A 12,460-nucleotide genomic window follows, 5' to 3' on the forward strand; every position below is an offset into this window, starting at 1 on the left:
TAGTATTTTAATCTCCATATGAGCAAATAATTTTTAGCCTTACTCGTAAATTTAAATTGCGGCTCAGTGCGGCGTGAGATAACTTTTGCAGTTTTCTGCTAGCATTTGTTTACCCGTTAATACCATGTCTTAATTTGATGTATTTAAATTTTGTAACTTTGATAGTAGGAATAAACAAATATGTAAATATTTTATAACCTTACTAAGCTAATTTATTTGACTTTTTAGGCTAAGTAATTTTTAGTTAGTTAATAAATTAAATGTTTGACATGAATTGCACGCGATCCAATCGTTAGCTGAAATTGTGCAGATATTTCATATTAATGACATTTTTATCTCCAAAATAAGTGTTTTTCCGCCTAAACCCCCACTATAGCCCAATATGAAACACACTAACAGAACTTAAATCAAATTTATCTTAATGCGATAACTTAAAAAGGGCCAAAATAATCTGCACACGTGAAAAAACTGAATTTGTTGACCTCTTTTGAAAATGACAGTTTGCATAAATTCACCAGTTGGTAAAGTAAATTTCCGGCCTTGAAAAAATCCACACAAGTAGTGCAGCAAAAGATTGTGCACAGTTCTATTCTACTGTTTGATACCTAAAACTATGACGAACGTCATCTTGACGGTCTTTATCTTGGCGCGGGGGATGATGCCCCTGGAACTGGCCCTTCGGCTGTTGCGCTCCTCCTCCTCCTCGCTCTTGGCCCTCGACAGTTTGCCCTTGCGCTGACTCGATCCGCCTGCAGCAAACAAGATAGAAGTGTTTTTACATACGTACAAGCTAGCGAATGCGAGTAAAAATAAAAAAATACTCGCAGTCAGCCTCTTTTGCCTGCAAGAAATTACTTCCATAAAGCAATTTTCATGGCCGACCACAAAGTACGAACACGCGACACTTTTCCCTCTCGAGAGGAGGAATCCATAATAAAAGTTCGCGCAACGATAAATCCTCTTTCTCACTGTGTCTCTATGCGGGAGAAGAAGAAATTCGGGTTATTTGCGTCGAATTCGGTCGTAAATTTGACTGTGCAAAAGTGGCTCTCCGCATCATTTTGCCGTTTCAAAAGTTCTTATTGTTCCTGCGCAATATTGTCCGCAATTTGCTGTGCTGAAGAAAAAACTTTGCATAACGCGCGATTATTCATCGGTGGTGAAAAGTGGGCCGATGTTGCACCACAAACTCGGCTTTTAGTTGCTGTTTCGCCCACTGATGGTGGAGACCAATAAATATTTCGGCAACCTGTCTTGTCAGTCTGCACTCGAAAAACAACGCGCATAAATATCCACCCCGACTTAAACAATAACTGGCGAGAGAAGTACATTTTACTCTGATTCAATCTGATTTGGCTCTGCCAAGCACAGTTTTGATCTTCCACTCCACTTTTGGAGCTTCTGACTCGATAAGACTTGGAGTTTGCTCATCAGTAAAACTTGTTTTGACTTCTGTTGCCAACACATGTAGGAGTAAAAGTACATATTTTCAAGCCAATTGCCTTGAATGGCAACTCTGTCATCAAAGTAAAATATTTTTGCTTTGATTCTGTTCATTCACCAAGAGAGAGATTGCAGAAGTATATATCACATGTGTCCATTTGTGCGCAATGAAAATGCGTAGGCTATTTGCCGCGCACTAATAACAAGCCGGTTGCCGACTTGCTCGTTTGCAGGGGCTTACACCGGATTACAGCTTGGCGGTCTATAATTTATCGCCATTCGTTTACTGCTATTTGAATGGCCACTATAATGAACAAATCCTTTGCTTTGCTGCTCACTTCAAATGTAATACTTTTGCAAAATGATATGATGAAAAATAAAATTTATTTTCCTGTTTTTTAGCCCTTTCAGAAAATTCAGAATCATCTCTCACGCCGGCCATGGGAGATGATTGTTGGAAATAAAACCGGTCTTTAAAGCGAGACATATATTCTACTACTTTGCGGTTCACGGTTTTCACAACCAAATTTGTAAATCTAACTATTTCGGACCGACATCTGTGAATCGAGGCGAGTGGTTCATATGTGAATGTGCAAATTGTACAACGGAAAATGTTGACAGTGACATCTGCAAAACTGCCTGCAACAAATCTGTAAGATCGCACTAATATTTTGCAAACATATCAGACTAAACGCTCAACATCACCCGTTGGGCTCTACTTTGATTTTGATATTTTAATTACAAGTCTAAAAGTTGTATCTCATTAATGCAATAAAATAATATAATATTTAAATCACAATTTTATTTAAATAGTCTCTTTCTATTCAAGCAATATTAAACAACTGAAATATTTCAATATAAAAATTTTAAATGATGCAAATACTTGAATTATTTGTTATATTCCAATTTCTTGATGGAATTGCGACTGGGATACTGACAGAGAGTGTCGCGTGGAATAGTTAATATTAATCTGGAGATTACATAGTATGTGCAAGTATAGCAATGTTTGTTAAACAATAGTGTTGAAAAAAAAACACCTCCAACATTTAAGTTTTAGGGCAGCTTTAAGAGCAAGTTTATAATGCTACATCGCAGCGTGGAAATTGGCCGAAAAATAAACGCAGCCTTCATTGCTCGAGCCGTGAGAAAACGGGGCTGCCATAAGGCTGATAGCAGCCGGGTTTGGCAAGAGCACCTCTTACAAAACACCCACTTTCCCCACCCTCTGTTATTTGCAAACAGCCGGCCGCTTTAGTCCGGTTTTTGGGGCGCACGCAGCGGTGGTCGGCGGTTTGTCGTTGTACGATTATTGCTGTCACAAAATAAATGCGGCCTAAATCAATGATTTAGCGGCGACAAGACGACGTTCGGCGTCACTCTCGTTGCGCCAGCAAAAACGGACGAAAACGGCCGCGAGCGTCGGAGTGGTGCACCCCGAGGGGCCAATCTCCCACCAGTCGCCGCCAACGCCACCGCCGACGCCGCCACCACCGCTTTACCAAGCGGAATGTGTGTCAAAAGCTGGGGGTGCACTCGCAGATCTATCTTTTCTGCGGGAAACCCACACAAAGGAAAATCTTTATTATTATATCCGCTGGTAAACAAAGCCATTAAAATGGCCTCGTAAATTACTTTCCTCCTCAACTTTTGCTACACGTTGGCCACGGTAAAAGAAGGAAGATAGGCTCTTTGATATTCGCGGAAATCACTTTGGCCGTGACTCGTTATGCCTTTTAATAACAGCTCCTTTATAATTACTTTCAAGTGAGCTATTTTATGCCTTTATAATTACTCGTAAACGCCTGCCAACAACGCAGTTTGAAATTTATGATTTTTTTATCTCTCGTAAACACTGATTTGATTGCAATTGAAGCTATCAAGTAAATGAATTTATGGATGTTGATTGTTTACACGGTTAGCACATTTTAACAGCTGGAATCAGATCAAAATATTTTTCCAGCTAAGAAGAAAATCGATATTCAACAATAATCAGTTTTTTTTGGCGGCTGGAAACGCATTTTAAACGAACCGAGCACATTAACGCCGACGTGACAGCCATTCCAACACCTAACACGAGAATGTCTGCGGTGAACGAACATGATGACAACAGCGACGTCACAGTGATGCCATTGAAAAATCCGCTCAATCGGTTTCGGCCGTCTGCACTTGATGGGCCGAATGTATGGACGCATTTGGGCGTTTGCCGGCCATTGCCAACTTGCTGACACGCCGCGTATTTAAATTCTCGTTGCCTGGCCAGACGAACGGAGCGACAAACACGTGTACATGTGCGCGCAAAGCTCAATGACTCGCGAAAAACGGCCGACAAGCCATAATTCGCGGCTGAGATCAGCTCTTCGGCAGACTCATCGGACTCGTCGGGGGCGGCAGCGGTCAATTGCACGCGCAGCTCTCGCAACAATAAAGGGTTGAATCAGAGGAGCTATCGAGCAGAGCAACAGAAGGGGAAGTGTTGAGTAGTTTTTAGGTTGGTTCGAATTTCGGTCGAGTCTCGCCTCTTAATTCCTTGAACCGGCGTTTGATTTTCTCAATTATACAGGGTTGGGAGCTCTAGACACTCGACTGCTATTTTGCTGTGTGTCTGATTCACATTTGTAAACCAAAAGAGCAGAAATAGCGCAATATTAAGACTTTTGAGCCGCTCTTTTAATCGTCTTAAACAATCCTTGGAACCAAAATACAGTCTAAGTTGAAAACAATGTTTTTAATTAACAAAAAGGCCAAACAGTTGTTATAAAAATATCAAAGAATTAATTTAATAAAAAACGGTTACGTTATTTTAATTGCATTTGAACAAGGCAACACAATTTAACACCGGAAATTAAAATTAAATTTTGTATCATGTAAAATATCGGCTGAACCTATTATAAATATTTTTTTTAATTAACGGCCAAACGATGTCATATTGAATAATTCTGTGAGTCCAACGAGCTGTCACAAAGCTCGCTTGGAACATTTTTCACGTCCCTGGTCGACTGAAGCATCGGGCAATGGGCCAATTTCCCATTTCAGGCTTTCGCTCGTTGCGGCTCTCGGTCACTCAATTCGGCCGCCACTTATTATATTTCGCGTCGGCACCTGCCCGCTGCGGTGCAGTGGCTCGGCAAAAAGTGGTGTGCGTGGTCTGCTCCCTTATATATGACCCAAGGTTTCCTCCACGAAATTGAATTTGGCACTAAAATTGCAGCGCCCTCCTGGCTGCCGCTTTCGCTTGCAAATCGAGCAATAACTCGTGCGACGAGCTCTGAATTCCGAACGCTCTGCATTAATTTCGCCAGCGCAATTTGGCCTTTATGGCTGATAAGGGTGCAAAATTCCCGCTCGCGACACTGCCTGCTTGCTGGCCGAGGAGCCTTTTCCGCCGTCCCGGTTGATAATTAAACTTGTATAAACGATTTGTGAATTTTCCCATGGCTGGTGGGCGTGTCAGGCAGAGAAAATTAAGAACTTGAGAAATCCTGCATCGATTTATTTATACCCTCTGCATGCCGAGTGAAATTAGAAAATTAGCAAAGACTATTTTTTGTGCAATCTTTTTTTTAGTATATTGACGAACTAAAGGAGAGGAGGACAAACTTAAACACGTATTATCCCAGTGAATTCATGAATAGCACCAGATTGTTACTGACTCATGGACGAAAAATTAAGTTAATTTTTTTTATTAAACACCGACGTTATCATGTGAAATTAACTATTGAGAATTGAGACTTATATTCCATATTTAAAAGAAGCAACCTTGGTGAGACATATTATGTTTTTTTTTAAATTTTGGTTTTGTATTTAACTACAAACCGGTTTAGAAATTACATGATTTTCTCGTAGTCCAACACAAAAGGAAAAATTTGCAGAAAACCAGCATCATTTTATGCTGTTCTAGTTGACATCTGAATATTTGACTCCGCTTGTAACGGTTGATCAAAACAGGAAACCGAATTTTTCCTAAACTGTCACTTTTCACGTGACAAAAACAAATTTATCGTAACTTTAAATAAACTTTCCAGAAACCAGAATAATTCTATTTTCCTAATAAAGCAGAATAGTATATATCGTATATATGATCATTTTTCAAAAACTGTAAATTTAATCCACGCTCCTCATTATGTATAGCAAATAGTTTAAATTAGAAGAAAAATCCCTCAAAAATCAAATTTGTTTATATTTTAATCTTTGAATTTTTGGCTGCAAACAATCATCTTTCTATAAAAAACTCGACTTCTTGCACTTCTTAGTCTGCTAATCCTTTTGGATTCATGGTAAATTTCTCCACGGCCCGAGCAAAATCACGCACTGTGGATATGAACGGAAAAAAAATCCGGATCATGGCAGATCGAAGAAGCCCGTTTATATCTCCCTTTGGTGAAATTAGCTAGAATAGCTAATGCCTTCCCAACGAGAGAGAGAGAGAGAGAGAGAGAGAGAGAGAGAGAGAGAGAGAGAGAGAGAGAGAGAGAGAGAGAGATTTATGTTTGGGTTGGGTGGTAGGCGGATCATATAATGAGCCGCGATTTCCCATCAGAAAGCAATCCATCATGTGCGCACTCTATTAATTACATCAGCAAATTATCCTGCGATATCTGCGATCGAGAGGGGGCGGCCCTCGAAAGTGGGGGCGGCCTCACAATCAGTCAGTTCAGGGCAAAATACGCACGGTGGAAGAAGCCAAAAACGGGCGCGTGGCCAAGATTGCTGGCTGTCGTGATTTTTTATCGCGGTTGTTGCAGATGATATATCGCTGCTTGCCCATTATGTGTGCGCGACGGCCGCAAAAAACGGCAACACACAATCTTTTGTCGGTGCGACGCGAATTTTTGCTCCATTTCCGCCTTTCCCCAGGCCCTTACGAATTCACGGCACACACGCGCGGCCAGCGTTCCGACTATTGCCGACTTATTCACACGATTGCTTTGTTCTTTATAAGAAATGCTGATGGAATATTGATGATGACACCAACCCCTTTATGCCCGCTCTTTCGGGGGACCTTTACAGCGGAATTGTTCTCTTCCTTTCTGAATACCAATATTCTCGCAGCCGTTTTAAATTGCCAAATTCCAATGGCAACTTGTTGTCTGTACTAAATATCATGCCCTTTTGTGCTGGCAGTCAGGAAAATCGGCAACAGAGATGTAAATTTTATTTATAGATGGCTCATGGAGCCTCAAATTTTTAAATAAACACTTCAAGTTGAATATATGGATGATATTTAGATGATAAAAAATCCCAATTTGTTAAATAAACCCAATATTGCGTTTTAAAAATCTGCAATTTTTCCTTAGAATACAATTGTTTTTATTTTGCTAAACTTACTATAAGAGTAGTAGCTTCAAAACTGTACAAAACTTTAAACTATAATAATTTAGTGTTATGCGCCTAAAGTGCGTTTAGTAAATTTTTATATTCAATTGTGATTAACTGATTTAAAGTGCACGCTTTTAAACAAATTTTCGCATTTTTCATTAATGCACTAATAGTGAGCAATAAAATGATAGATGACAAAAAATAAACTTTGCAAAACCACTATTTCAGTAACTGGTTTCACAAAATCTTTTTTATAACATATTAATGATTGGAAATCTTCATTTTTCCATCTTTTATTTCGTAGAAAATCTTATTTTATTTACGATAAACGCAAGTAAAAGGGAATATTCCCAAAATGAATCATTTCCTCTTCTTTCTTTGATTAAAAAAACAGTAGTATATTTTTCCACATTTGCACAGGGAAATTTCGCAGCCCAGAACGAAAAATGTGTGGATATACATGTGCTCTAAAATTTCACCATCACCAAATGCTTCTAATTTTAAAAAAAAAATACACAAATGAATTTGGGCCATTAGGTTTGAAATTTTTATGAATGTTTGCGCTGAAAAGGTCTTAATTTATTGTGACAAAATTAAGCAATGTTTTTTTTAAGATTTTGTTTACGCGATGCTTTTTCGCTTCACCGATTCAAATAACAAAAGAGTAATTTTCCCATCAGATGCGTCCAGGAGGAACAACAGCCGTAGAATTTAGAAATAGATCACCGTATGAGCGATTTGCACTGCAAATTCGTTATTCTTTACTACTTGACCATCACATTCACAAAGAGGGTGTATGATACATAATTTCTCGCTGCTGGCATTTGAAATGCAAACGGGAACGTGCACTTTGCCCTGCACTTTTCCCCTTCCTACGTGGCAGCAAAGCTTACAACAGCAGCAGCTTTTGCAAGTTAACGCGATCGTGCTGGTTGCCGGGATTTTCTGCCCTTTTGACGCAATTTTTCAAGCTGGCTGGCGAGAAGCTTTTAAAGTGGCTTCTGCTACTGGCGTGTGTGTGTTGTGTTGTTGTCACAGTCGCTAATGAAATCTTAATTAGTCCACTCACTCACGAAGTGCGTATTCTCTCGAGGGCCCATGAGTGCAGGGCAACTTCCAGACTGTTTGGGAGACGCTGCTGCCTAGATAATTTGTCACTCTCAACTTTTTGCTCCCGTTTTACGCAGCTCTTCCCTCTCGGGGTTTAATTAAATTTTTGTTTATGCGCCGTCATACGCTAGACAAATCGCCGTCTAGAAGTTTCTCGAGATAAGAGGCAATTTAAGTGGTAAAATGGCTAGACCCAACTATCAGAAATTCACAAATCATGTAGCGTGTTTTAAAACGGGAAAGCTAATCCATGCGGCACATTAGAAATTAAAATTTGATTGGTGGTGCAGCTCATTAGCATATTGGATCAACGAAATTATTTTACTTTCATGCTGTGGGCTTGTGTTGCGCAGGGAGGGAGAATGAATTACGTACAATTCAGCACTGTTTTTTTTTACTTACAGGGAAACCCTTGCGATGAAAAATTTTAGCAAATTGTTCAACTCGAGTTCACCGAAAGGGTAATTTTCTAAAACGGCGGTGCTATATGAAGCTCCAAAAGCTTTCGAACTTGAACTTAACACGGAATTCGTTTTAAAATCGAAATTTAGAGCCAGTTTAGGTGATTTTGAAAGGTTAACATCAAATTCAATTAATTCACTTTCAGCTAAAACGTGCCATCTAAGTTCCTCCATCATAAACTTGAGCGCAGTCAATCGTTTTTTTTAATGGCCTGTGAGGCTCTCAGGGGGTCTCCCATCTAGAAAGAAGTGATCTGATAAAAAAAAACCTTACGCAGCTTATTGCAGTGGAGTAGGATAGCTGATACGGACATAGGAGATGCTCAGATAACGAACTATTCTAAATTTAGATCTTTGCTGCACATCCTCATTGACAACCACATGTGCAGTAAATTGAAGAAGGGATGAACTTTAAATAAATGCATGATTTAGACGATTTTCGCGATAGGATTAAGGGTAATTGTCAATTTTTCCCGACTTCATTTGCCCATCCTGAATTTTACATATGTTGTTAGAGGTGTTTCATAGGGTGTAACCTGAAATTTTGAGCAAAAAATTCGGGGGCTCTTTTTGGGAAATCGCGATTTTCGAAAATAGAAAAGTTGATCCGAAATATCAAGGTATCTTCGGTCCAGATTGGAATTTCGATGTGGTTTTTTCACCTCCACACGTAACTTTTTTAGTAGAACAAATTTTCCATTGGTCAAAAATTTGTAGGTCAAAGGTCAAGGTCACAAATTCGCGTGCAAAATGTTCAATTAAAAATATCGCAAAATACGCCCCCTTGGATTTTTTTCATGAAAACGTAAAAAATGTAGCCCTGAATTTGTAGAATCGAATGGTCAAGAGAAATCGATGGGCACTCTCATAGATCGCGAGATATATTGAATTTAAGGATTCGTGTCGCGCGTCCGCCACGACGACAACATCATCCGCCGATTTTAATTTCGTCATTTACGTCGGAATTTGATCTGTAACCCCATATGTTATGCATATCATTACCTAGAAAAATAAACGAGCTTTCCAGTGGTGTGCTTAAATATTTTATTGGTCTCAAACTTTTCAAGTAATAGCGGCGCGCGTAACGAAAATATAAAATTTTCAAACAATGACATTTTTGCAAATCTCAAATCTCGGGTTCTAACCATCAGAATTGCAAAAACTACCCACCGTTGGACTCGTCTCGACCTGCCCTGACCAGCTGAAAGGTTTAGGGGTGCTTTTACCCCCTACCCCTAAGTTTATATACTTTAACCCCCTCGAGAAAAGAAAAAAATGTAGAATCTTAGGGGTGGGGGGTAAAAGCACCCCTAAACCTTTCAGCTGGTTAGGGCAGGTCGAGACGAGTCCAACGGTGGGTAATTTTTGCAATTCTGATGGTTAGAACCCGAGATTTGAGATTTGTAAAAATGCCAATATTTGAAAATTTTATATTTTCTTTTCGCGCGCCGCTATTACTTGAAAAGTTTGAGACCAAAAAAATATTTAAGCACACCACTGGAAAGCTCGTTTATTTTTCTAGGTAATGATATGCATAACATGTCGGGTTACAGATCAAATTTCGACGTAAATTACGAAATTAAAATCGGCGGATGATGTTGTCGTCGTGGCGGACGCGCGACACGAATCCTTAAATTCAATATATCTCGCGATCTATGAGAGTGCCCATCGATTTCTCTTGACCATTCGATTCTACAAATTCAGGGCTACATTTTTTACGTTTTCATGAAAAAAATCCGAGGGGGCGTATTTTGCGATATTTTTAATTGAACATTTTGCACGCGAATTTGTGACCTTGACCTTTGACCTACAAATTTTTGACCAATGGAAAATTTGTTCTACTAAAAAAGTTTCGTGTGGAGGTGAAAAAACCACATCGAAATTCCAATCTGGACCGAAGATACCTTGATATTTCGGATCAACTTTTCTATTTTCGAAAATCGCGATTTCCCAAAAAGAGCCCCCGAATTTTTTGCTCAAAATTTCAGGTTACACCCTATGAAACACCTCTAACAACATATGTAAAATTCAGGATGGGCAAATGAAGTCGGGAAAAATTGACAATTACCCTTAATCCTATCGCGAAAATCGTCTTTAATCAATCAAGATTTGGCAGCTCGACTTGGCTGCAAGTGAATAAAAAGCGCGACACAGGGCAATGCAAATTCTATTCGTTGGTATTTTCGGAAAGTTGCGCAAGGATAAATGAAAAGCCACTCCGAATTCAGTCGGTTGGAAAATTGGATGAGGATTTTAACAAGGCATTAAAAGAGCAGGGCCTTGATTCCCGTGACTGAGAGGCGCGCAGCAAATTGGATATCCAAATGCCAGAGCAAAGAGAGCAGCGAACAACAGGATCGGGCCGAGCTTAGGCAATAAAAAAGTAATCTGGCGTGTGTGTGAGTGTGTGTGTGCGCGCACCAACAAGAGGCGGGCACAGCCATGAAATGCAGGCCACCACAACAATAATTCTGTTCGCCAAGAGCAGCTTTCATTGCCAAGAAAAAGCAGACTTCTTATCCAGCAGCTCGATTATTATGACCATTTTTGCCCTTCTCGTAAAACCCGCCGCAGATGTTAAATAAGAAAAGCCTCGGGCCGAGTGTGTGTGTGTGTGTATGTGTGTTTTCACTTTTCCCTCAGAGATGTGCCGCGCGGCTCATCGTTTTTGCAGACGGCGAGCGTGCGAGCGGACGCGCATTCATCAAAGTCAATGTGCCAGTGCGTGCCGAACGGAATGAAAAAAGAAACAGGCGACATCATTCAGAAAAATGACGCCGTTCCTGACCCGCACTTCCCGCTCCTTTCGCACCACCCCCTGGCGAAAACGGAGCTCATGGCAAAAAGCGGCGGCAGCTCCTAACATCGTTTCTCACGAATGAATTTTTTCCCGCCACCGTCCCTCGATCCTTGTCTGACTGGGAGTTGATATGCGGGGCTTCAGACCTCGGCCATCAAGTTTGCAAATATGCTCGTTTTCTTTTCGCCATACACGTCGTCATAAAAATTTAAACTGCCAAAAGATGAAGACTTTACTGTCTATTTTATAATCATGCTATTTATATTTATGTTTCCTTATTCACGCTTCCAATATTGCTTTTTTATGAGACTTTATCCTTTTTGTAATAAAAGCTGTAAAACTTATTAGAGCAAATTCCTCGTTTCCCACACACCAGGCCACCAATTCAGTAGAAATCCACAACCAAAAGCTATCTGCTCCGAGTTTTAAAATTGACGGTATAGAAAAGAACAAAATCGAATTAACTTGTTTGAATATCCTTTATCTGCGGGTGTCTTTTATTATTCCCTCTAGAAAACCAATTTTATCGTTTTAATTATATATTGCGCGTGACAATAAAAAGCACATTGTCAGCAAATCCCCCAAACAGATTCGACTCCCTGGATGAACAAACGAGCAAAAAAATCAATTTTGCGTCCAGCAGAAAGACGTGAGTGATGATTATTTTTAATGGGGGTGTGAGCGTTTTTTGCTCGTTTGTAAGCGATGCCGCGTGGGAGTGGCGGATTAGCATTAGGAAATGAATATTTCATAGCACTACCCACCAGCGGCTTTTCTGATTACTGATGCAAATTTTAGTCAACAAGTCGGCCATTCATCAAAACGCACTTAATAACAAAGGAACCACATTTTTCACAAGCAGAACCGTCTCGTGCGTGTTCCCAGCAGTTGAAAATAATGGCTCACTTTTTGCCGCCATATTTCCGCTGCCGAGTTTCCTGAAACCGATGCATTTATAAAAAGATTGAAAAAATAGGATCTAAAAACTCCACCGTCACTGTTCACATTAGAATGAAAAAAGCTATTTCTAAATCAAAGGCAACAGAGAAGAAAAAGCTAAAGCTATTTTGCATATGTATTGTGTCCCGTTCCTAAAGACCATTTCTGAGGTTTCAATCAGTGCCTCGGGCTGAGAAGTCCCTATTTGGTATAATCGGCGTCAGCGAAAGTGAAAAGAGTCGTAAAGGAACTCTTTTTTATTCTGATCAGAAGCAACGGGAAAGAACGAGTCCTTTTGCGCCATCAACCGAATACAAAATCCACTCTATGCCGAATACTTTCGCAAATCCGCGCAGGTCGTAAAGTCGCGGTTGGAGGCACGCGAAATCAT

General features: G+C 40.1%; 1 protein-coding gene across 1 annotated transcript in view; it reads right to left on the reverse strand.

Moving 5' to 3' along the window:
- LOC135937251 (cardioacceleratory peptide receptor-like) overlaps positions 1-12,460 on the reverse strand; it is a 52,299-nt gene that overhangs the window by 3,271 nt on the left and 36,568 nt on the right. Inside the window, exon 7 of the mRNA XM_065480364.1 lies at positions 606-749. Within this exon, the coding sequence (XP_065336436.1) occupies positions 606-749 (144 nt within the window). The remainder of the gene's footprint in view (positions 1-605; positions 750-12,460) is intronic.

Source organism: Cloeon dipterum, chromosome 1 (genome assembly GCF_949628265.1).
Source record: "Cloeon dipterum chromosome 1, ieCloDipt1.1, whole genome shotgun sequence".
NCBI lineage: Eukaryota > Metazoa > Arthropoda > Insecta > Ephemeroptera > Baetidae > Cloeon > Cloeon dipterum.